Here is a 26,397-nt window from a genome sequence, read left to right on the forward strand (position 1 = left end):
TTTTTTGATAGTCCCACCAATATTTGCTTTTTCCATCTTTTGTCATCTTTGCCAATTTGCTGAATATGAGCTAGAACCTCAGACTTGTTTTGATTTGCATTTCTATTACTAATGATTTGGAACAACCTCGTGTTTCTTTCCAATTTTTTTGAGACCAGTTTTGTTCATATTCTTTGACCATTTATCCATTGTGAAATGGTTCTTGATCTTATGTATGTATCATATACATTTCTTGTATATCAGACTTAGAGGTATTTCATGCAAAAACAATTTTCTTATAGTTGCACTGATTTTGTTTGTACAAAAGTTTTTCAATTTTATGTAACTGAAATTATCTTTCATCTTTTGTAAAAAGCCCTTTAACAACTTAAACAGTAAAACTAGTTTAAAGAATGCTTGGCAAGACACCCAACCAGGCAGAGTTAAGCGCATTTGAGGATGAAAATGGAAGGACTACGAACAGAAGAAAAATGGAAATGACTTGCAGAAACAATGTAAACAAATTTTTCTTCATTAAGAATAGAACATCACATTTAGATTTGGATCTCTACATCAGGGCCCAGAGTGGTTGTGGAGCCATTAGAAACAGCACTAATGAGAAAAAAGATGGGAAAAGTAGCTAGATTTGACCTAGTATATATAGAGAGATGTGTTGGATGCAGGATGGTCATGAGGGTGGGTGTGCACAGGTAGCAGTATATCTCCAGTGAGGAACTCTGAAGAACAGGAATGAAGGATGTCATCAGGAAATTGTGTAATAGAAAGAGATGGCCTGGTCATGGGGCAAGAGTGAATGATGACAAGTGGATAGGTAGGATGCCCCACTGGTTCCTTCCTGGTGTCAGCAGAAAGTGAGGAAGGTCTACCTACTGAGGAAGTGCTAGAGAAGGGACTTGACCAGCACTTTAACCACTAGGCTAGACTGTGTCTTTAGGGCAAATGCTATCCTAATCTTATATAGGTGAACTGAGGCACAAAGAGTTCAGATGCCATAAATCATACCAGTTAATATATGTCAGAGTCCAGAATCCACCCCAGGTCTCTACTAGCCGCACGTCTTGTAGCTATTCTACTTTGCCACACTATCTTTCACCTGTAGGTTTATTAAGGTTTCTAAATTTCATAACTTGGGTAATGATTTTATTGAACTGTTACCATTCAAAACAACACAAGATTTGGGCATGAATCAAAATTTTATTGCATATTTATGAGGTATATAGCACTGTTACATACAATGAGGAATATAAGGAAGTTTATAAACCTTGCCTTCAGTGAAGTTACACTCTAGTTGAGCAGACAAGATAAATACACGTTAAATAAAAATAGGTAGTGCAAGAGATGTCACAAGTCAGTATTTGAAAGCCGGATGAGTGGAAAGAGTTGTAAGGAGAAAGGGTTGTAGGGGATGAAAGGAGGAAGAGGTCATGGTGGATTGGAGTTGTCAAGCTGACAAGCTTTGCTGAAGGGATAATAGTTTACCTGGACCTTGAAAGGTATCTAGGATCTGAATAGTTGAAGAAAAGAAAGCATTCTGGGTATATGATGGTGGCAAGGGGGTATAGTGAGAGGTATAGTTGTTCTAGTTTGTGGAGGGCCCTAGAATGTAAATGTACAGAATGGGGAGCCACTACTCCTATGATGATTGAGAATGGGAGGTGCCATGATGAAAAGGATGTTTTGGGAAGGTTAATCTGCAGGGTGGATTGGGAAAGGGCAAAAAGTGGAAGCAGAAAGACCCACTAGGAAGCTATTGCCATAATTGAGCCTTGAATGAAATGGCGGCAGTGCTAATGGAGAGAAGAAAAAGATCAATGAGAGATTTGATTACTAAGGGGATATGGGATGAGGGAGGAGTAAAGTTTCCGCTGGTTTCTGGGCTGCAACAATCCTACTAACAGAAGTAGGGCAAGCAATGGATCAGGACCAGGTTTTAGGTTGTTTTGTAGGGCATATTAAGATAATGAATTATCAAGAGAATATTCAAGATGAAAATGCAAAAAACACTTACTATATACACAAATACTTTACATATTTTGCTTTTAAAGCAGCAAAAGGTTACTTTGGTGACCAAAATCATCTTTTGAAATAGGGGAACAAACTATGCCTCTTTCTATTAAAGATAAGGACTAATTCCCCAGGTTCCCATACCATGACTGCCATTCCTAATATTAATATAGTCCTGAATTTACAGTTAATTTTGAATGAATAATAAATGCATTTTCCCCTTGAAATAATATTATAAATGGCTTCCTGGCCAGTCCACAAAAGCCTATTTCATCTCTAATTCAATCCAGTTCAATTTGATTCAGTTCAATTAAAACCCCCCATACATTTATTAAGCTTGCTCTCATGCTCCTCAGCTTACAGTCCTAGTAGACTACTTGTGGTAAGGATGAGGACATAAGTATGGCATGAGATGGGGTAATGTACTGGAAGTGGAATACTGCTAGCATCATGTGACCATTTATTAAAAAAAATCTAAAGGAGGAGAGGAAGAATGCTTATATTGTTGTAGGGGTGGGGTGGGGTTAGAACTTAGCACGTTGATCACTTGGCTGGTTCTCTACATTTGCACAGGATAAGGTAAGCTGTCCAAATATTCCAAATCCAGGAAAATAGTTGCCTCTCAAGATAGGGGTGATTCAGAAGCTGCCCTTGCTCCCCCCCGCCGCCCCACCTCAACTCAACCATACTCATTCCTTTGTATATATCATTTGTAAATCAGGGACTACCTGTAATTGCCTAGAAATGGAAAAAATCCACTTTGTGAATATAAAACTACTACTATTCACAGTGCACCCAATTTCCTTAGTATAGGATTTAAACAAATTAAATCTAGCCTCAGGAAATCTCACCTTTTCATACATCTCATCCTTTCTAAATATTAATCAGATACTGAAAAAAGTAGTTCATAAATTTCATGCTGGAATGTATGCACTTCCCAAACATTCTTAGTTATTAAATACAGAATATACATATATACATTTTTATATAAAGGAAAGCATGCTTGTTCTTTGGTGAGTAGTAATCCTAACATTCTTTATCAACTTCTTGGCTGGCCATTTGCTGTCAGTTCATACCTACAAAGAAGACAGGACAAGTGAAGGGGTTATAAACTTATCTGACAATGAGCCTGTATTTGATTTTCTAAAAATGTTGTAATAGTTGAGGACCTTGTGACCAATCCTATCATTACAAGCTGGCTGGCTAAGGTGAAGGGTGCGGTTCATAGCATCATAGAGTTAGAGTGGAACAGTCCTTTGGAGGCCATCTAGTCCAACCTTAATTTACAGAGGAGGAGACTGAGTCTCAGAGAGGTTAAGTGATTGCCCTAGTGACATATGGGTAATAAGAATTCAAACTCAGGAATTTAAAGATGCCTTATAAAAGGAAGACTATCAAATATTAATACCAACATCTAATCACAGTGGATAGAGCACTGGAGGACCCGAGTTCAAATCTAGTCTCAGACACTAGCTATGTGATCCTAGGCAAGCCATTTAACCCTATTTGCCTCAGTTTCCTCATCTGTAAAATGAACTGGAGGAGGAAATGGCAGAGAAAATCCAAATGGGGTTATGAAGAGCTGGACATGACTATAAAAAAAAAAAGGAAGGAAGAAAGAAAATCAGCAATTCTCTGATGAAAATGAGAACAAGAACACAGAAAAAAATGAGAGCAGTAGAAAGGCATGGAGTCTTCAGCTAGACTAAATTTTGGGGGGAACAAGGTCATTTCTTTCATCAGCTTTTTCTTTTCACTATTAAGAACTTGACAAGCATCGATAACTAACATTTCCTTCTACAGAGAACAGAGAGGATAATATATAACACTGTGAATATCAGGTACAGCTTCATTTTGGAGAAGTATTTATTAAATTTAACATGGTAATTCCAACACTGCTCTGACATGTCTCTGTCCCCTTTTGAACTTCCTCTTGCAATTTTTTTAATGTTTCACTTGATGTTCTTTTTTCCTTTGTGGTATCATCACTACCGCTCTTATCCCTCTCTTAATTCAACCAGCCTTCCTCCCCACCCTCAAAAGAAAAATAAAGGCCCTTCCTTATACCCAGTTTAAAAACAAAAACTGGAGAAACTTCTGTAAATCCCAGGCTAAGAGTCTCTGCCCTTTCTAGGAGAGCAGCAAAGAGGCTTGCCCAGCCCAGGTTGTGAATGGCCAGCAGCAGAGGAGGATTTTTCTAATCAAGGGGACCTCTAGAGTCCAACATCTAAGGGTGAGAAGGGTACCAGTCAGGGGTTATGAAAGACAATAAACTTGCCTTGCAACTCAGCTTTCCTTACCATAAAATTAAGCCCATTCAACTTGCCCATTCAATCTCATGAGATTGGTGAGATTAATTACTATATGCTGTGATAGTCCTTAAGATTTAAACCACATCACTATGAAGTATAATATCTGGGATGAAAGTGCTATTTTAATCTGATTGGAAAACCACCACCAGCCAGGCTGCTGGTGAATCCAAATGCCACTTTGACAATGTCTTTGGCATAGACTGATTTTTGCAAGAAACATGGATTTGATCCTCTGAGTCTCCTTTGTGCTCACATAATGCTGTCAGGAACAATCACTAAGGTGAATGATAAAGAAATCGCCTTTGCAAAAAAGTCATTATTCAGTCATCACCCTGAAATGGAATCATGGCCTTCAGATCATAACTGGTTCTTTGCTAAATTGGATATAACCAACATCTGGGCTACAGACTATTTTGGTGGAGCCAAAACATTGACACCTGAAGAATGTTATAAAGCCAAACCTTAGTGAAGAGGAATATGGTCAATTCCATAATTTCATCAAGATGCTTGAGTTTTTGGGATACATAGAGAAACTGCTTTAAAGTTTTTTGCAAATTTTATAAAAGAAAAAAATGCTTATTTTTATATGCTTGATATTTAAATCAGAGGATTGCTGCAAGAAATTTAGATTTTAGTATTTTAGTATTTTTATGACATTTTAAAATGTCATAATACACTTAAAAATGTAATTACTTACAAAGTTACAGAGAATGACATTCATGATCAAATAAAGTATACTCACCATTGTGTAAAACCCTTGACTAGATCTCCCTTTGATAAGTCAATCAATACCTGCCAAGACAACAATTACATTAGGAATGTCAATTACTTATCCAACAACAAAACAACACACAATGAGTGGCTTATATCCCCACCTCTATCCACAGAGGAGGTGCTTGGTAAATATTGGCTGATATTCAATATTTATTTACACGTTCCTTGGTTGAATGAAACTCACTGGGATTAAGTAAAAATATAGTTATAAAAATGCAGCTTTGTAGGTTTTAGGTATGATTGTTAGCCCTTTTGTATTTTCACATTAAAAATGTCGTAGCCAGGAGACCAGCATTAACCTCAACCCAACCTCAGGAAAAATGCTGAGGGTGGAAGCAGTAACAGTTCCGAAGTCTATATTTATTTAAAAGTATTCCCTTGACTGCTTCATTTATAAACAGTTATGGAAAATATTACAGGAAAACATAACTTCTAAGATTACTGTTCATTCTCCCTGGTGTTCCCTCACCGTTAATGTCTCTATCCTGTACTGTGAATAAAGTTCCAAAGAAAGAGTTGACCTTAGGTAGAGGCTGCCAGAAAGATCATGGCTGGCTGTATGATTAGATAACGTCCAGTGCCAAAGGTGAAGTCTGAAATGGCGAATTAGCAGAATTGCCAAACTGTCTTTTTTTGTTTGTTTTTTGAGGGGGGTAGGCAGGGCAATCGGAGTTAAGTGACTTGCCCAAGGTCACACACCTAGTAAGTGTGTCAATTGTCTGAGGCTGGATTTGAACTCAGGTCCTCCTGACTCCAGGGTCGGTGCTCTACTCACTGTGCCACCTAGCTGCCCTGTCAAACTGTCATGACTTGATGAGGCTTATCGAAGAGGATTGCAACCATAGTTGTAGGTAAACAACTAAATTCTCCTCTAAACATTCTTTATACATGTTACGATTCTTTTTCGCTTAGCATTCCCTCCCTTTCCTTAGCATTCCCTTTTGCTTATGTTCCTTTCTGCTTGGGGATAAGGTACTTACCTGTTCTGTACCTGATTCATGTTTGGTATATTGGGTACTTTTTCTTTCCCCCCTTTCTGAGAAACCCCTTAAATTTCAAGCCCTATTACAAATAACGATTAGTATCTTTCGCCAGGCTGCTGGGGTGGGTGTGATGAGTCAGTGAATGTGAGAACTGGGGAGCATATTCCCTTACTGCAAAGTCAGGTTTCCACAGAGCAGAATCTAAGCAAACTTCAATAGTTAGGTTAGGGCTAGCCTAGAGCGCTCAGCCTGTGTGCTAGATAACAAAACTTTGCATGCATTGAGATTTTCAAGCTCCACATGTTGCTTCACTTAGTTAATGCAGTACTGAATATAACTAAATATCTGGACAACAAAAGTAGGGGAGCGGTCCCTTTGAAGTTGGCTCAACAATATTTGCCTTGTACATTAATTTGCCCTTGTAATTGTGCTGTTTTTACAGGTTCTCTCTCTTTTCTCTCCCCACCCAAACCAGCCCCTAATCTTGAAGCCAGGGCCTCAGTCTTCTCATTCCACTGCCATTCCTTCCAGCTGGTAGCATACAGAAGTTGACAGAACACTAACATTAAGGTGCGTATAAGTGAAGTGATGCCCGAAGTTAGGACCAAACCCTAGATTTGGATTCAGAGCACTTGGGTCCTAGCTTTACTACCTACTAGCTGTGTGGCTTTACCTGTCTGGATGATAAGAAAGACATTCCCTCATCTGTAAAATGAGATCTCTAAGCACCCTTTCAGATCTAAATCCTACGAGCTTTAACATACTCACTTTGCCCAGTTCTTTTCTTTTGTGTGAACCAAATGGCCTGCAATGTTTAACTGCAATATCCAGAGTTCTTTTCTTCACTTCTTCCACAGGAACACAAAATTCAAATCTTTAAGAACATAAAAAAATCAAGTTATCAGGTAAACCCTCAAAGAAAATATAAGTTCATTTTTTTCTTGTGTTCAGATCTACAAACCATGTCCCAGACTCTCATTTAGCAGATGCTGAGATGCACTGCCTGATGCACATAAAAATTAAGTGACTTGGCCAAGGTCAATAAATATCAGAGAGAGGATTTGAACCCAAGTCTTTCTGACTCCAAACCCATTATTACCATAGTGCCATAGATTTTGAGCTAGAATAACATGTTGTTCAGTTATTTCAATCATGTCTGACTCTTCATGACCCCATTTGGGGCTTTCTTGGCAAAGATACTGAAGCAGATTGCCATTTTCTTCATTTTCTTCTCCAGCTAATTTTACTGATGAGGAAACTGAGGCAAACAGAGTTAAGTATCTTGCCTAAGATCACACAGCTAGTTAAGTGTCTGACGCTGGACTTGAACTCAGGTCTTCCTGACTCTAGACCCAGCGCTCTAGCCAATGTGCCACCTAACCACCCTCAGAATAACACAGTACTATAGAGCTGGAACAGAACTCAGAAGTTACCTAGTCCTTCAACTAGTTCATCAACCCCTTGATTTGAGAGCTGAGGAAACTGAGGCTTAGAGAAGGTAAATAACTTGTCCAAGCTCACATAGGTTAAGTCCTGTGACTTGGCCAAGGTCACACCATAGTAAGTAGAAGGGCTGAGATCTGAACTCTGGCACACAGTACATGCTTAATAAATGCTTGACTTACTGAACCTAGGTACTCCTGACTCCAGAGCCAGTATTGTATCTGGTGATCTATCCTACAACACACAGAACAACCAGCTGTTAGGTATTTGTTTTTATCGACATTTGACACATGAAGATTCTGCTTTGCCAGGGTACCAGAAATACCCTTCATCTGGAAAGCTCATACAAACACTGTCATACCTGCTATAGGCATAGGCTCTAAATAGCCCTTTTTGGTATATTGTGGAGTCACATGACCTGGGAATGAATCATGGCTCACTGTGTGACCCTGGGTAAGTCAAATACACTCTCTGGGTCTCAGTTTCTTCCCCTGCAAAATGAGGAGGATACCCTAGATAGCCTCCAAGGTCCCTTCCAGCTGTAAATTCATGTTCCTATTCTGTGTAAACAAATTTTTTTTCATTAAAACTTGCCCCTCACCACTACAGAACTGTAATTTCACCTTTTCTGGATGATTCAGAGTCATCATAGAAACACATGAATCATTGCAGCATGCTATGACATAGAGATGCCTTCATATAGCACCTACTGTGTGCCAGGCACTGTGCTTTACGGCCGTTATTTCACTTGATTCTCACAACAATCCTTTGAGGTAGGCATACTAGCTCTTTCTAAGATAAACATGCTGTGTACCAGACACTGTGTATATTATAAAATAGTAGGTAGGAAAAGAGGTAGGGGTTTAATAATAAACATTCATTAACTTGGTTTTTTCTTACTTGATATAGGCCCACGAGGCAGTTAGATGGCTCAGTGGATAGAGTGCTAGGCCTGGAGTCAGGAAGATCTGAGTTCAAATTAGGCCTCAGAAACTTACTAGCTGTGTGACCCTGGGTGAGTCATTTAACCTCTGTTCACGTTAATCCACTGAAGAAGAAAATGGCAAACCACTCCAGGATCTTTGCCAAGAAAACCCCATGGACAGTATTGGTGCACTATGGTCCATGGGGTCACAACGAGTCAGACATAACTGAATGTCTGAACAATAACAAAGGCCCAGAAGTCAGATATCCAAGCTCGTATCTACCTCCCACAACTATTGTAAGATTCAACTGAGAAGCTGTGTAGAAGCGCATCTCTTTTGTTATGTACTACTGTAATCACTGTGTGTACATAAGAGTGTGCCCCTTTCACATTTCTGGCAATTCTGCTGACTAAATGGGGTAAAGGTAAATAAACAAATATGTGAATGTGTATGAAAAACACTAAGAAGACAGCCCAAAGAGATAATGCATTTACCCTGGTAAAAGTCTGTCTCATTGGCTTGTTTCCCAGACACCTACTTCATCGGACCAACAGGAGAACTTTGAGCTAATAACTAGAGAGTCTGGAATCCCAGAACTGTTTTGGGATTAGTGGCCAAATTTACACTGCCTGGTTATGTTTTATACAATAGAGATGGGGGTTTAGTAAATGCTCTGGCTAATCAGAGTGAGTTCTCTCACTGACACATAGTTAGCCACTTCACATATGGTCCAATAACCTCCTTTTAAAGGAAAACATTTCAGGAAGATTTTAGCTCCTGGCTAGGTGAAACTATAGGGAAATATTCACAGAACAGGCCGCTAGGTGGTGAAGTAGATAGAGCGCTGGGCCTGGAGCCAGGAAGACTCCTTTTCCTAGAGTTCAAATCTGGCCTTAGACACTAACTAGCTGTGTGACCCTGGGAAGTCACTTTAACCCTCTTTGCCTCAGTTTCCTCATCTGTAAAATGAGCTGGAGAGGGAAATGGCAAACCACTTTTGCCAAGAAAACCCCAAATGGAGTCACGAGGAGTGGGATATGACTGAAAACGACTCAACAACAACAATCCACAGAATGCCAGCAGGAGGACAGCGTGTAAATGATATGCTCTTCAAATGATATTAGGTATTCTCCGTAATTGTCTAAATCTCCCAAAGAATCCTATGCAACTCAGCTGACCCACTCACTTTTCGTCATACTGGGGATTTACGGTTTTCCGTTTTACTGATGTCTTCTTCCGGCTTGTCCACTTCCTTTCGGGCAACAGGTATACTCTGACATATGGATCAACTCCACTGCTACAACAGGGTCTTAAATTCCTAGTTCAATTTAAAAGATTTTTTTTTTTTAAAGAAAAAGAGCCCTTTAGTAACAAATACAAAGTAGAAATATATTAAATCAACAATTACTTAGCCTTAGGTTTACTGATTTATGGGCAGACATCATAGGCATATAGATCGAGAGCTAGAAGGGATTCTCCTTTCCCATTTTATAGATGAATAAATTGAGGTTCACAATAGCTAAGTGACTTGCTCAAGGTTACACAGAGAGCAAATGACCAAGATAGGATTTGAACTCAGGTCCTCTGACTCTCAACCTAACACTATATCTTGATATTTGGATGACTATAAATATAGCTACCATTTCTACATTGCTTAATAAAATTAGAGTAAGTAGGCAGGAAACCAAACTTATTAGTTTTTCCAAAAGGCGTATTTGTGTTTAGTGGAGCCAAAACATTTTTCATCCATAGGAAATGAGATTTTTCCATTTGGGAAAATAGGCTATTTCTTACCAGCTGACACAACAGTTCTTGCTGGAGTTATATTTGATTAGAGCCTGGGGATCAGAAATCCTGGCCAAAAGTTCCATTGGCACCAATGGAAAGGATGTACTAAGTAGGATATTTTGAACTTGGTCAAGTGCAGCATGCAGGCATTTAGAAACTGTCTGCTCTCCATTATAGAGGAGGAAGCATGGGACAGTTAAAACAAACTGGCTTTAGTGTCAGAAGACCTGGTTCAAATCCCACCTCTGAGGCTTATGCTAAGTATGGGGCCTAACCTTTCTGGGCCTCAGTTTCTTCACCTGTAAAATGAGGGGGTTAGACTAGGTAGTTCTGTGCTCCCCTAATCCCTCCGTAGAGCATTCACTTTGTAGACCATACATATGCACATTTCTTAGTCTATATTTCTTTCCCCCATGCCACTTTTGCTGAACTGCTTTTCAACTATCTGGTTCTCAAGAAAGAGAGAAGAAATTACCGAACTAGAAATATTTTACCTGCAGCTATTAATGAGAACCACGAGGTTATGTCGAAGGGGCATGTAATAGACAGTGAGTTGAATCTCTCCCAGTGGCTGGCAGTTCCCATCAGTACTGCAAAAACAAAGACTTTTCATTTCTCTGCCCAGTTCAAACCTTCCTGAGAGATGTGAAACTGTGCTTGTCCCTAAGAAAGTCCAGTGGGTAAAAATGAGAACCGACAAATTACACCCCCCCCCCCTCCCCATCTATCTACTTGCTTTATATGTATGACAAAATGACTCTTGGCTTTATAAGAGGATTCACGGAGCAGTTCTTTTAAATACAAGTTCATAGTGACTTTAAATGGTTAGAGATGAGATCATAAGGGTAGAAAGCTGAAAGGAAATTTAAAAAGCTTATGGACCAAAGCCATTTGAAGAGTCCCCAGAAGGGATGATTCAAAATGCTCGGCAAATATGATGTAAATAAAGAGGAAAGTGTTTGATTTACAGACATTTAGCTCATATACAACTTCTGAAAATAATCTGCAAAAAAAAATCCTTGCATAACACGTTTGCATAATTTCAAAGTTTTTCTTTTAGCATTGCAAAACCCAAGATGATTTTATAACTTTTTTTTGTACTTAAGTGTTACTTTTGGAGCAATCTCTTTTTTTAGCAGACATAAATTTCTATAACAAAATTGCTCCTATGGAGTTTTCAAGTTAAGCATGTTATGATTTAAATAAACTTCTTGGTTTTTGTTTCTGTATTTTTTTTTAAATGTTTAAGTATGCCAGGAAAGCATTTTAATCTACATTACACCAGCAGATGGAGCTCTCAGTCAGAAGAATCCTGGGTTCTTGATCTGGCTCGTCACACCCCTGGTGTCTGGACTCTTGCAATAATAGTCTTTTAATGAGTCTCTCTTCCTTGGTTCACTCCCCATTCCAGTCCATCCTTCACTCAGGGGCCAAAAAGATTCTCCCAAAGTGCAGGTCTGACCAGATCACCTTCCTACTCAATAAATTCCAGTGGCTCCCTACTACCTCCAGGTTCAAATATAAAATCTTCTCTTTGGCTTGCGAAGCCCTTCCCCACCTGGCCCCACCCCACCTTTCCAGTCGTCCTAGCCTTTACTCCCCTCCAGGGATCCTTGCTGTTCCCCCTTATAACAACACTCCAGCCCCCAACCTTGCCTTTTTACTGGTTGTCTCCCACATCTAGAAAGCTCTCCCTCCTCTTTGCCTCGAGCTTCCCTGAAGGCTGAGCTCAAATGCTACCTTTCATCTCCTCCACTAGTGCTTTCCCTCGGATATCACCTATCTACCCTGTATATATCTTGTCTGTCGCTGTTCTTTGTACGTTGTCTACTCCATTGAGGGCAGAGACCATGCTTCAGTGTTTGTATCTCTAGTGACACAATACCTGGTGCATAGTGAGCACTTGGTTAATGCTTGTTGGCTGTCACCTTTGGCTTCCTGTTTTCCCAGCCACAAAATGGGAGGAATATTGTTAGCTACTTGAGCTACCAACCAACCAACCAGATATACTTTGAGACCAATATTAGATGTGAAAGCTAATTCTAAGGCAAAATGCATTATATAAATTAAAGAGACACCAGTGGGCTTCCTTTGAGAGTAAGAATCAACCATTTGGAGTAAAACTTTTTTTTTTTTGGTGGTTTGGTTAAATTCTTGGAAGGAGAAAATCTGATCTGAAAGTATCTTCAATATAACCTTGCAGCCCTATTATTCTAGGTTTCAAACACAATCTCAAGGCAACTATTTCTATTTTACATAATCTTAGAGCATAATAGGCCCTAGAGATTAACTCAGTTCAGCCCTCTCATTTTACTGATGAAGAACTGAATTGGCATAATTGGGACTAGAACACAGGCTATCTGAGATCAGTCCTCTCTCCACCAAAAGATCCGATGGATATATTTCCTATGAAATAATCAATTAAAGGAAATGTGTGTTCATGTGTTTTTCTTCACTTGTGTGATGGTATTTTCACGTTTCTTTCAGGCTGCTATGATGAAAAATAATATTCAAGAAGAGAGAAGCATACTCAACGGTTAGGCTGCTTCCCGTCATGTCAAAGCATGAGGAGGCCATGGAGTTGAGTGAAGACAGGCTGGGAGACATCTTTTTATGTGGCCACGAGAATGGGGTGGCAGGGCCTTTCATAGGTCTAGGTGACTTGATAGGTCCTGGAGAATGGGAGCCAGGGACAGTCAAGAACATGGTCGTTGTGCTTTTGTTCCCCATTTGTTCTCGGGGCCTGCTGTCACTGCCCTTGCCTTTGGATTCTGGGCCCTCCTCCTGAGGAAGGAGCTTTGCTGAGGTATTTTTGTTGGCTTGCTTGGTGTCAGAAGTTCCAGAGGTCTGGGACTGAAGTGGAAGTGCGGAATCATGTTCCTGGCATGGAGCTTTTGGCTCCTGGTTGACTTCTGATCTCTTGATAAACACAGGTCCTTTCTTCAGGACCTCTGGGCCTGTGTATGGTGTGCCTGGTTCCCGATCTTCCACATGTAGAAACTGCAAACAAAACAAAGCACAGAATCATCCATGGAATTCTGCTGCCTCGACTTTTGGCATCTATTACCCGTCTTATCACCCATTGCCTCTTGATCCCCACCATACGTGCTATCTCAAAGAATAACTTTGTTTCTATAAAATCCAAAGGGCTTTTCTCAGTCTTCATTCTCCATTGTCATATGGAGAAGGATGGCAGATTATGAGTGGATAGCTCACAAAATGGAAGTATTACCAGATAAAATGCACATTTTTCCTAGCTATCTCCCATGCCTAAAATGCTTTCCCTCCTCACCTCTGCCTACTGGCTCCCTTTAAGTCCCAACTAAAATCCCTTCTTCTGAAAGAAGCTTTTCCCAACCCCTCTTAATTCTAGTGCCGGCTTTCTGTTGATTAATTTCTGTTTATCCTGTTAGCTTGCTGTTCATATTTGTTTGCTTGTCATCTCCCCCATTAGATTGTGGGCTCCTTGAGGTCAGGGACTGTCTTATGACTCTCTTTGTATCCCTGGTGCTTAGCACAGTGCCTGGCACATAGTAGGTGCTTAATAAATATTTATTGATTGAAATAGTGAAGTTTAAAATCAATTTGAAGAAAGCTTGCCAAAGTTGGCCTTAGTCCAAGTCCTTGTGTCTTCTGCTTTGTATTTCTTTCCTTCAGTTGTTCAGCTGTTTCAGTTGTGTCTGACTCTTTGTAACCCTGTTTGGGGTTTTCATGGCGAAGATACTGGAGTGGTTTGCCATTTCCTTTTCCAGCTCATTTTACAGATGAGGAAACTGAGGCAAAGTTAAGTGACTTGCCCAGGGTCACACAGCTAGTAAGTGTCTGAAGCCACATTTGAACTCAGGTCTCTCTGACTCCAGACCTGGCAATCTATCCGCTGTGCCACCTAGCTTCAGGTAACCAAACTGATCCTGAAGACTAGACATTTTTAGCCTTCACAACTATGTTGTAAGTTTAAGAGTTCCTGGGTTCTTGATTCAGTGACCCAGTGGAAACTGCTTCTTACAGCTACACTGATTCCTAGAGGAGAAGATGAATCACCACCACGAGAAACTGTCAGGAGGACACTGCAGCTGAAGGGACCAAGAAAGCCCAAATGATGCCCTGGCTTGTCAGGAGATTCAGATTTGTGAGCTGCCGAGCCAGTCGCAGGTTGGAAAGGAAAGTGCTATCTATTTATAAGTTATTGTGTTCATTTCTGGGTCCTCGTTTTAGAGAGGGCATTGTTAAGATTGTGAAGAGGCAGAGCAACCAGATGGTGAGGATCTACTGAAAGAACTGAGGGTGTTTAGCTTGGAAAATAGAAAACTCAAGGGTAATAAGAAGCTGCCTCAAAGTATCTGGAGACTATTATGGAGAAGAGGGTTTAGCCCTCTTCGGGGTGAAGGACTAGAGCAATCAGTAAACAAAAAAAATGCAGTTTTGGTTCAATACTAAGGAAAAAGGTCCTAATAATTAGGAATATCCAGAAAGTTGAACGGGATGCCTCCGGAGGGAACAGTTCCCCTTTACCAGAGGTTTTTAAACAAGGGGTGGAGGACCATTTCTTAGTTATGTTGTAGAGGGAATCCTCACTCAGGTATGGGTTGCAGTAAATGGCCTCTGAAGCCTCTTTCATCTTTGAGATTTGGTGGCTCTATTAAGTGAAATGTCCCTAACAGAATACCAGAATACCCTGCTAAATACAGGTTTACAAAGAAGGTGGAAAGAAATGCTGAATTTGAACCCAGTTGTGAAGGCTAGAAATACCTTCCCTTCAGGATGACTGTTTGGTTACCTGTAACTAGGTGGCACAATGGGTGGATTGCCAGGCCTGGAGTCAGGAAGACCTGAGTTCAAATCCAGCAATGTCATTGCTATTAATTAGTTGTGGCCTTGGGCAAGTCTGCTAACCTCTATGGACTTAGTTTTCTCATCTGTAAAAGGAGGAGGATGGATGGGATGGCCTCTAGAATCTCTTTTGGCCCTACACCTACAATCCTATTTATCTTCAAGTCAAGGGGGAAATGAACATCATGAAATATGATGATCTTGTCATCTTCATTATAGCAAATAGTTACATTCTATTGATATATTTGGAATAAAAAGGATCTGAAAACATCTTTAGTTTCCTTTTATTATTATTATTGTTATTTTTTAAAACCAGCCTTCAGCTACCCAGTACCATTACTAGTAAGCATCTCAAAATTTTTTAAAAAGATTTTTTATTCTGTTCTCCACCACAAATTTTTATTTAAAGTGAAAAATTCCACAAGTACAAGGTGTAAGAACCACTGACCTACAAGATAAAGCCTGAACAATCTGCCCCCAACCAACCCACTCTTCCATCCTTATCTTGGTCATTGCTTCCCGAGAAGAACGCTCCATTCCAGTCAGACTAGTCTTTTCACTGAGCCCTAAACATATTAGGCACATTCCTGCCTCTTCACTGCTGCCTAGGAATTTCCCCTGCCTAGAATTCCCTCCCCTGCAATTATAACTACTGGTGTTTACACAGCATTTTAAGTTTTACAAAGCACTTTTCACACTTGATCTTGTTCAATTCTCAAAGCAACTTGATATAGATACTACAAGGTATTATTGTGCCCATTTTGAAGATGGGGAAACTGAGTTTCAGAAAAACTAAATTACATAACCATGATCACACCGTTACTCAATGTCAGAGGCAGGATTTACTCTTTCCTAGTTGGAAACCAAGCATCCTTTCTACATACTATATTACTGCCAATTCAATTCATTTCACTTCACCTCAGTCAACAAGAATGGCTCCACGCATGGATGGTATGGTGCTGGAGCACATGCGTTTTCTCGGTGTTAATTGTTCGGCCAAAATTAGCACAAGCAACAGAGGAATGATCCATACTTTGTTGCATCTCAGCTTCAGAGGCTGCACTGAGTGCACAACCATCTGCAAACAGAAAATCATGTGCCAACACTCCCTCCACTTTGGTCTTGACTAGTAGCCTTTTGAAGTTGAAGAATTTACCATCAGTGCGGTAGCTGACCTTGGTGCTGTGTCTGTCCTCGTTGAAGGTGTTTGACAACACAGCTGAAAGCATCATGCTAAAAAGCATGGGAGCAAGCACAAAACTTTGTTTCACTCCATTGGTGACTGGGAAAGTGTGAAAGCATCATCCATTATCCAGAGCCCAAGCAAGCATGCTGTTGTGAAATGGTGTACAATACTAATGAACTTCTCTGGGCAACCAAATTTTGACATAATTTTCCATAAGCCCTCACGACTAACAGTATCAAAGGCCTTGGTCAGATCTACAAATATTTTGTACAGATCTCTGTTCTGCTCTTAGCATTTCTCCTGGAATTGTCTTGCAGAAACCACCTTCCTTGATTACTGTGGCTCATCAGAATCTCCTCTTCTTATTTCCTATAAAACTTGCTATTTGTACTACCCATTTGGAGCAATCAGACTGCCTTCTGGTTCTTCTCTCATTCCTACTTCTGCCACTGACCAGACACAGAGAAGAAGAAAGGACTGAGGAGGGGCGAGATTTTAAAAGGGAGGGAGGAGGGGGGAAGGGGAAAGGGGAGAGAGAGAGAGGTGTGTGTCACAATCAACTCATGAACTCTCCTAAGGACAATAGACTTGCTTATGTTGTAAGCCTAAACTGCAAGCAGGAGAAATAAAGGTTATATCAATTATGGAAGGCCCTCAGAATTTAAGAGGGACAATAACTATCTAGTCCAATTCATAAAGGAAGCCTTGTTACAATAATGATATATTTATACAGCATTTTAAGATCTGCACAGAGATTTCCATATGTTATTTTATTTGATCCTCACAACAACCTTGTGAGGTAGGGGCTATTATCATCACCATTTTATAGATGAGGAAACTGAGGCTGAGAGAGGTTAAGTGATTCCCCCAGGATCACACAACTATTAAGTGTCTGAAGGAGGGCTTGAACTCAGGTCATCCTGACTCCAAGAACAATACTCGACCACTGTGACAATTAGCATCCTATGACATGGCTTCCAAGTAGTTATACAAAAGGATTTAAACACTATCTATATGGAGTAGTTAAGTAAAATCCTCTCTTCAGGGCATGTCACTTCATCTCTCAGATTTAGTTTCCTTCTCTGTAAAATTTAAGGGTTGAATTAGATTTCTAACATCCCTTGCCAGAATTGAGACTCTATGATTGGCAGTAGCATCAAAGCTACCCTATCTAGAACATATGGGAGGGCCTCTATGTGCGTCTATAGACTATTGTCCTCACCTGGACTGTTGTCTCTTTACTTTGATACAAGACCCTCCCTGTTCGAAACCTCATTCACAACTTGGAATGCTGTCAGGCATCTGCCAACTTAGCCATCTTTAGCATTACTACACATAATTACAATAGACACTGAATTACTTTCTAACTTTTTAGAACTGAAGGCTAATAATATCCCCCTCCTCATAACAGAAAGACCCTAATAAGTCATATGACTGGATTCAAGAGGTGGCTTTCCATTGTTAACCAGGCAGGATCCCCTTGATTGAAAACTGATTTGATTTGTCCCTTCAAGACAAGGGACAAAAGAACCAAGCCCTGTATCTGCTGTAAAGCCTGGAATGCAGAGATAAAGGTGTTGCCTACAATCCAGTGCAGCTGAGGAACAGGCACAGCAAGAAAGAACAGGATTTGGAGTATATGACCTGACCTGATTGATAGGAGAAGACAGGGCTTAAAGACAGAGAGACCTTCTGTGGAGGCTTTTTTGGCTCCCTCTCTCTCTTTTTCCTCATGGGCAAAGGAGCAGAAATCAGTGCTCTGCAACTCTAATCTCAGCTTCTCTCTGTCTTCTTCCTCCTCTCTTTCACCGGAGAACAGAACATCAGGGAGCAGCACTGCTCTTCTTGGCTCCTTTTCTAGGCCCCATTCCTGGTAGACACCAGGCTCTTCTGCTCCTCTGTAGTGGCTACATGGTAGCATCTCTATGCCTAGGACTGAGAATCTGTTTCTACAAAGTATCACAGATCGAGACCAAGAAGGGACTTCAGAGGATATCTAGTCCAATTCTATCTTTTTACAGATGAGGAAACTGAGGTCCACAGAGGTCAAACAGATAGTAAGCATCAGAAGTGGGATTTGAACCTAGTTACCCTGACTCCAGGATCCTGGGCCTATGTTCTTTCTACTGTAACATGCTTCCTCCCAGGAATGACTTTGTGTCTTGTATCTTTAAGGTTATTAAGAATTACATTTGTCATTTACAGAAGCCATTTTGATGAATTTTTATGTTTGTCATTCATTAAATGCTTCTCTCTCCAGCAGTTTCTCTATTTATTCAGCAGAGCTCAGCTTGCTAAGACATTCCCTTGTTCATTGCTGAGGAATTCCCACGGTAAAGGTAGCAATGGTGGAAGAAAGGCAATGATACAGCTTAAAGTTAGAAGCGCTCCTCTGACTTCTAATAGAAAAATGGAGGCAGTGTCTTCCCTATCCCCAAAGGCCACGTGCACTCCAGTTAATACGATGACTCTTAGCACTTAAGAATGCTTACATGGCAACTTGGAAACAAATATAAATAGGAATAGAAAAAAGAGGGTAATAAAATTTGTTTCTTCTGTGTCTAGTCTATTTTTCCTATTTAGATCCAAAAATCTTTCCAAGAGCAGAGACCATGCCTTCCCCATCAGGCTAGGAGATCCATGAAAGTAGGGACCATGCCACAATACTCTGTTTGTATAAAACTCAACTTTCTAAAAGGATAATTTAGATAGCTTCATGAAAACAGTATTATTAGATCCATTTTATAGATAAGTAAACTGAGGAAAAGAGAAGTTTACCTCTATGATCTGTTGGCAAATAGTGGTAGAATAGAGCCAGAACTAGACCCCAGGATATCCTGATTTCTCATCCCCAGATCCTTTCCACCAACCAGACCAGCGATTCTCAAATGTTTTCATCTCAGACACTTTTACACTCCTAAAACCCATTGAGGAATTCTCTTCCCCAATCTCCCCCACCAAAGAATTTTTGTTTACATGAGTTATATCTATTGATATTTACCATGTTTGAAATTAAAACATCTCAAGATTATTATGAAAATAGTTTTGACCTTGTGGACCCTTTGGATCCTGAATCACACTTGGAGAACTGGTGCCTAGGCCCATTCTGCTTCCCTAGACCAGGAGCTCTGTGAGGACAGGCAATTTCTATTTCGCTGTCTTTGTATCTCCCCTGGTGCTATGCAGTGGGGATGTGGCAGGCACTCAGTGAAAGCTTCCTCACATGGACACGATGTTATCCCAGAGGAAGCAGGAAAGAGGGAAATTTACCCGAAGTACCAGCTTCATGGAGATGAGGCTATCCAGGCCAGAACAGTCCAGCTGAAATCTCTGCTCAATGGTCATGTCTGAGTAAGTGAGGATCTGGCTCAAGGGAAGCTCCAGAATGCCCAGGGCACATTCTTGGTCATCGTCAATCACCTGGAGGAAAAGTGGTCAGAACAAAGCAGTCTTCAGTGGGTCCCCAAACTAAGTCTGTCATCTCCCATTGACCCAACACACAACATGGGGATTAACATCCTGGCCCTTCTAAGAATGCTGTCAGAAAACATGACATTAACAGAATCTTGGTTTTGTTCCGTAAGAGTCTAAGCCCAAGCCCAAGCAAACCTTCAGATGTAACTGTTCTGTGGCCACGCTGTAAACAAAGAATGTGAAGGCCTGGCTCCAAACGGGATCCTTGCTGTTGGCACAGGTCTGCGAAGAAAGAAAACCTAATTACACCAACTCTCCATTACTCAGGTGTTTAGTTATGCACTTTCAGATTATCCAGGCTCAGATGCATAACTACTCTTGAAACTATCATAGGTTCCAGGCACAAAATTTCCTGGGTGATGTGGGAAGGTGGGAAGGGAAATGCCCTGCCAGCAGCATCCCTCTGACCTGTTCTTGTTCTCCAAAACAGTGTGTCCTAAATGCGATCTTCAGCCAGTGATCTGGGAAACACACTTCTTGAAATCTATTGAGGGGTTCCTTCTCAGCTTCTTCTACCACTGCCTATGTGTAGCAGGCAAACACTGGGGCAGGCTGATTAACATGGGTCTTATTTCAAAAGTGCTTCAAGACTATGCCCAAAGGGCTATAAAATTATGCATCCCCCATGGTCCAGCAATATCACTGCTAGATCTATATCCGAAGATATCCGAATAAAGGAAAAAGGACTTATTTGCACAAAAATGTTTATAGCAGCTCTTTTTGTGACAGCTAAGAATTGGAAATTGAAGGGATGCCAATCAATCGGGGAATGGCTAAACAAGCTGTGGTATATTATTATAATGAATATTATTGTTCTGTAAGAAATGACAAGCAGGATGATCTCAGAAAAACCTGGAAGGATTTACATGAACTGATTAATGAATAGTGAAGTGAACAGAGCCAGGAAAACATTATACATAGTAACAGCAATGTTGTTTGATGAAGAACTGTGAATGACTTAGCTATTTTCAGGAATACAATGATCCAAGACAATCCCAAAAGACTAATGATGAAGCATACTATCCACCTCCAGAGAAAGAACTAATATTGTTTGGATACAGACTAAAACATGCTACTTTTCATTTCCTTTCTTTCATTTTTTCCCTTCTATTTGAGTCTTCTTGTACAAAATGACTAATATGGAAATGTTTTACATAATCGCACATTTATAACCTATATCTGATTGCTCACCATCTCAGGGAGGAGGGAGGGAAAGGAGGAAGGGGGAGGGATAGAATTTAGAACTCAAAACTTTAAATAAAAATATTTTTAAAATGGAAAAAAATAAAGGAAAAGGAAAAAAGTGCTTCAAGCTGCCTTGCAGTAAAGACGGAATTCACCTTTTTGTGGCAAAAATTTGTTTTCAGTCAGAGAGCTCAGGGGAGTCTCACATAGAAATACTCATGATTCTTAGGTGGCAGAATAGCATGAAATGATGAACTTCTCCCCTCCCTTTTCCTTTCCTCCCTGGCACAGAGAGTATTTGCTGGAGCATGCTCCTACCTTACTTGTCTGAGTTGTCTGACCCACACACATTCTGACGTAGGCAGAGGGGTCTCTGTCCAACTTGTTCTGTGAATAAAAGAATCAAAAGGAACTCTAAAACACTTTGGTGAAGCTGGGAATTGTTCCAGCCATTCTGAAATTCGATTTGGAACTATTCAAGAGAAGGACTAAACTGTCCATTCTCAGGCAAAGACCACACCATAGTAGTCAAAGACAAAACAAAGGTCCAAACAGGGGTGGGGAACCTGTGGCCTCAAGGCCACATGTGGCCCTCTAGGTCCTCAAGTGCAGCCCTTTGACAGAACCCAAACTGCAGTTTGGCTGCACTTGAGGACCCAGAGGGCCACATGTGGCCTCAAGGCCGCAGGTTCCCCACCCTTGGATATATATCAAAATATTTGTAGCAACACTTTTCATGGCAGCAAAAGACTAGACACAAGGCACCCTTAGACCAGGGAATGGCTTAGGAAACTAGGGCATATGAATGTAATGGAATATTATTGTGTGTAGGAAAGGGCAAGTATAAGGAATTCAGAGACGCATGGGAAGACTTTTATGAATTGATGCAGAGTGAAATAAGGAGAACCAGGAGAATAATACAGCTGGGTTTTGATTAGTGCAAGTGGTTCCATGTCTTCAAATTCACAGTATCAGAAGTTATAACTGTGGAAAATATGGTAATTGGTTCTAGCCCAATGAAAATATTCAGTACACAATGACTACAACAGTGTAAATGATCACTAAGAGGAAGTTGAGCTCTGAGGAATTGAAAAACCAAGGAAGATCTCAGAGAATAAACTGGTAATTAAATATTTGTCCCTCCTTGCATCAGTAAAGCTAAAAACACCTGGGATAAAATGTTGTATATGTTTTCACATACAGTCCCTGACTGAGACAGTTTTAACTGCTATTCTTTATCAAAAGGAAGGGGTCAATCTGGAAGGGGGATGGATGTTTCTTCCCAGTGCCCCCCCCCAATATAAAGACAAAATGCCTAAATAAAATATTTTTTAAAAAAATCAAAAGAGAAAGTAAGGGTGATTTGTCAATGACGTTCTTTGAGGTCTTCTATAAGGCACATCCTTGGAGCTCATAGACTTGTTCTTCTGATAATCAATCATCACCTAATACTGTAAGGCAGCCCTCAAAGCTTTTGCCCTGACTTACCCACTTCCCTTTATCTTTCCCTTATCTTTCCTTACTCAAACACTCAGTTAAATAAACAATACTTTCACTCTTATGTGTCACCTGGCAAATACTGTTATGAGCCTGAAGACAAGTTAGGATTCTGGGACCCTTAAGGAAGAAGAGTACAAGATAGGCAAGTATTTGGAGAATTGGAATGGTAAAACTGAGGATGGGTAGACAAGGCATCCTGGATGCAAACTGCTGCCTTTCACATACTCCATGCTATAACCAAGCTTGTGTACTCTCATTTCTAAACACACCCTGTATTTGTGCCTTTTTCATGCTGTTTCCTGGCCTGCAATGTTCTCCCTCCTTATCTGTTCAACTCCTACCCATCCTTAAAGCCCAACTCAAACACTGCCTTCTCTGTGGAGCCTTCCTTGATTTCCCCCCCTCCCCATCCACCCTATTGATAATGACTTTCCCCTTCTGATCTCCTATCACAATCTTTCTTGAAGTCTTCTAATGTATCTATCATGTATTGCTGTATTTTGTATTTATCTGTTCATGTATTTTATCCTCCTACTAGACAACACACTTCAGGAGGGCAGCGATTGGGTCTTATCAAAATTTGGTATCTTCCCAGAACCAGGACAGGTCCTCTGCATAACAAACACAAATGTATGTTTGTTGAATTCAGTGTAGAATACACAATGGATGCTTAATAAACATCTGCTTAATGGTTAAGCAAGCAAATGAAGACTTTTAGTAAGACTTTAGTCTTACTCTGGCCAAGAGGAAAAAAAAAAGTATCCACAACTTTTACACTTTCGAATGAAGAACCAGGACAGGTCCTCTGCATAACAAACACAAATGTATGTTTGTTGAATTCAGTGTAGAATACACAATGGATGCTTAATAAACATCTGCTTAATAGTTAAGCAAAGCAAACGAAGCCAAAAGGAAAAAAAAAAGTATCCACAACTTTTACACTTTCGAATGAAGAGCTGCATCCCAGCACTTACCCTGGCACTCCTGGGCAATTTCTTGGCTCTGTATTCACCATTCATATACTCAAAAGGATTTCTCTACAGCAAAGGTAGAAAAATACGAGTTACTATCATGGCAGTATAGAAAATATATTCAAAGAAGGTGCTTGGCTACTTTTAATACTCACTGGTAAATTGCAGGCACCTTCTAGGAAGACAACAAGGATGGCAGTTGAGAGGCCGCTGGGATCCTGTAGACAGACACAAACAATGACTCTTGAAAAACTACCCAAGAAATGGGACAGAGGGTGATCCTGGGCAATGCTGCCTCCACAAAGGGGCATAAATCTAGTACCAGCGTCCTGAATCAGGAAGTTCTAGGTATCTGTTACTCTATAACCAACTCTTCTCTATGTGTGTGTAGAGTGGAACTAAAGCATGGAAGAAGTTAAGTTAGACTCAGGAAGAACTTCCCACTAGTGAGGACTGTGAAGCACTGACACAGGCTACTGAGGGGAGATTTTGGCATTTTCCTCAATGAATGGGGGAATTCTCATTGATTTGGGAATGGCTAATCCAATGATGACGCATGAATGTAACAGAATTCTGCTGCATTGCAAGCAAGAATGTCAATGAACAGAGAAACGGGGGTGGAGGGACCTTTTATGAATGGATTAACAATGAAACAGAACCAGGATGAAAACATACGCCATGTCTACCGGAGTGTAAACGGAAGCACCAACAGTGAAACAATCAAAACTAAATGTTGTGAAACCATAATTACAGAGCCTAGCTCCAAAGAAGAGACATGACAAGGCACTCTCCTGCTTCTCTGCAGAGGTCATGACTATGGGTGAGAAACACTGTGTATAATGTCAGTTGTTTCTTAATGTGTTGGTGGAAGCTAGGTGGTGCAGTGTATAGAACACCGGGCCTGGAGTTGGGCAAACCTGAGTTCAAATCTATCCTCAGACACTTACTAGCAGTGTGACCCTGGGCAAGTCACTTAACCTTGTTTGCCTCAGTTTCCTCATTGGTAAAATGACCTGGAGAAGGAAATGGCAAACCACTCCAGTATCTTTGCCAAGAAAACCCCAAATGGGGTCACCAAGAGTAGGACATGACTGAACAATAACAACATAGTTCTCCTTAATTGTCCCCCTGCCCCTTTTATTCTTTGTTATAAGTAATGGTTCTTTGGGAGGGGAAGAGGAAAATGTCTTTGCTAAAACAATATATTAAAAGTTTTTCTTTTTCTTTTTTTTTAAAGATTGGGGCAAATCTGATTGGGGAACGGCCAAGCAGTTTGTGTTGCATGAATGAAATGGAATACTACTGCCTTATAAAAATAAGAATTCAGAGAAGTAGAGTAAGATTCATGTGAAGTAATGCAGAGTTAAGTAAGCAGGACCAGGAAAATGCTTCCTTTTCTCTCTCTCTCTCTCTCTCTCTCTCCCGCACACACACACACACACACACACACAACTACAACAATGTAAAAAAAAGATGAAATTGAACTCTGTGTTGTCATAGTGATCAAACTTAACCCTTGGAGAACAGAAGCTAAAATGTACCTTGCTCCCTTCCTTGCAGAGATGGAGGCTATGGGTGTGAAACATTACATCATCTATCAGACCCAGTTGATATGTTGGTTAGTTTAGACCTCTTTTAAAAATTAGTACTACTATTATTATTTTGTTACAAGGGATGGGTTGCTGGATAGGGGAGGGAGAGGTATCAGTAGAAGTTGTTTAAAAGAATAGGGAAGAGTCTAATCCCTCTAAACCTGCTCAGGAGCTATCCTGCTAGAATTAAGGAGGTTAAGTGAAGTCAGTGGGAGAGATGACCAGAGAGACAAAGGGTGGATCAAAGGATTTTAGGTATATATTAAGGGCAAAAAGGAGGTCAGGGTGAATGACAGAGAGTGAGAGAAGTGGAAGGAAACGAAGGTCTGGTCAGAGAGTAGAATTTCACAACTGCAGTTCTGGAAAACAGAGAAATTCCAAAAGATGACAAAGCTTAAGATAATGATTAGGCTAGTAAGTGGCCACAATGGGGTGGGGATGGAGACTTGAGTAGATTGAAGAATTGGGTGGTCAGAGGGTTCATTACCATGAACCATTGAAGTTTGCAACAAAGATGGAAGGATATGAGTACAAAAAAAAATCAGGAGCAAATACTGTAGTTATTTAGAATATTTGGCAGTGTGATTTGACTGTTAGTAGATGACAGGTAACAAGGGAGAGAATTATGTAAACAGATTATATTCATCTCAAAAAAGGAAAGATCATTTAGGGATGGTAGAAGAAACAGAATCAGAGATCAAATGGTATGTGCTTTCCAAACAGTATGACACACTATAGTAAAAAGAATACTGAATTTGGAGTCGGAGGACTTAGGCTTGAATCTCAGCTGTGTTACTTACCAGCTGTGTGACTTAGGGTAAGTTGCTTAGCCTCTGGGGACCTTGGCTTAGTTACATGTAAAATAAGGGAACTAAATGACTTCATCTCTAAAATTCCTTCCACTTCTAAGTTCTACAAACTTATGCTATCTTTAGAGGACGTAATAATTCTATTACCTCACTCATGGAAGTTCCAATTTGTTGAGTTGGGCTAATTCAAATTCCGAAGACTAACTAGAAAATGGGTGACCCAGGACGAAGCCTTTTCAAGTTTTACAAATTTTGCATGGGTTTTTTTGGTTGGGAGCCTGGGATAGGCACAGCAGGGAAGGGGTTAGGAGCTCAGACAGTTGAGCCATCAAACCCGTCACACTCACCTCAGCCATAACTTCCTGGTAGGTGGTCAGAGAAAGCCACTCAAGCTTCAAGTGCAGCCGGCCACTTGTGGTGTTGTTCAAGACAAACCACTGTGAATAAAAGAGGGAAATATAAAAAGAGGGTAGGAAATACATCATCACCCCAGGGATCCTCCTCATACTAGATAGATGCTATGAGTCCTCCCCAACCTGACAGAATGACAAAATACACTGGCCACTGCATCACAGGTAGAGGTCCTTGATTTATGCTAGAGGATCTTGGGAAAGAGAACA

General features: G+C 40.5%; 1 protein-coding gene across 1 annotated transcript in view; it reads right to left on the minus strand.

Moving 5' to 3' along the window:
* Window positions 1-3,043: 3,043 nt before the first annotated feature.
* Window positions 3,044-26,397, minus strand: part of ESYT3 (extended synaptotagmin 3) — an 88,407-nt gene continuing 65,053 nt past the window's right edge. Inside the window, exons 12-23 of the mRNA XM_036746803.1 lie at window positions 26,125-26,214; window positions 23,532-23,594; window positions 23,380-23,442; window positions 21,224-21,292; window positions 19,856-19,942; window positions 19,517-19,666; window positions 12,761-13,230; window positions 10,725-10,820; window positions 9,629-9,760; window positions 6,842-6,947; window positions 5,059-5,108; window positions 3,044-3,080 (exon numbers count right to left, since the gene is read on the minus strand). Of these exons, the coding sequence (XP_036602698.1) occupies window positions 3,044-3,080; window positions 5,059-5,108; window positions 6,842-6,947; window positions 9,629-9,760; window positions 10,725-10,820; window positions 12,761-13,230; window positions 19,517-19,666; window positions 19,856-19,942; window positions 21,224-21,292; window positions 23,380-23,442; window positions 23,532-23,594; window positions 26,125-26,214 (1,413 nt within the window). The remainder of the gene's footprint in view (window positions 3,081-5,058; window positions 5,109-6,841; window positions 6,948-9,628; window positions 9,761-10,724; window positions 10,821-12,760; window positions 13,231-19,516; window positions 19,667-19,855; window positions 19,943-21,223; window positions 21,293-23,379; window positions 23,443-23,531; window positions 23,595-26,124; window positions 26,215-26,397) is intronic.

Source organism: Trichosurus vulpecula, chromosome 2, assembly GCF_011100635.1.
Source record: "Trichosurus vulpecula isolate mTriVul1 chromosome 2, mTriVul1.pri, whole genome shotgun sequence".
In the NCBI taxonomy this organism is placed as follows: domain Eukaryota; kingdom Metazoa; phylum Chordata; class Mammalia; order Diprotodontia; family Phalangeridae; genus Trichosurus; species Trichosurus vulpecula.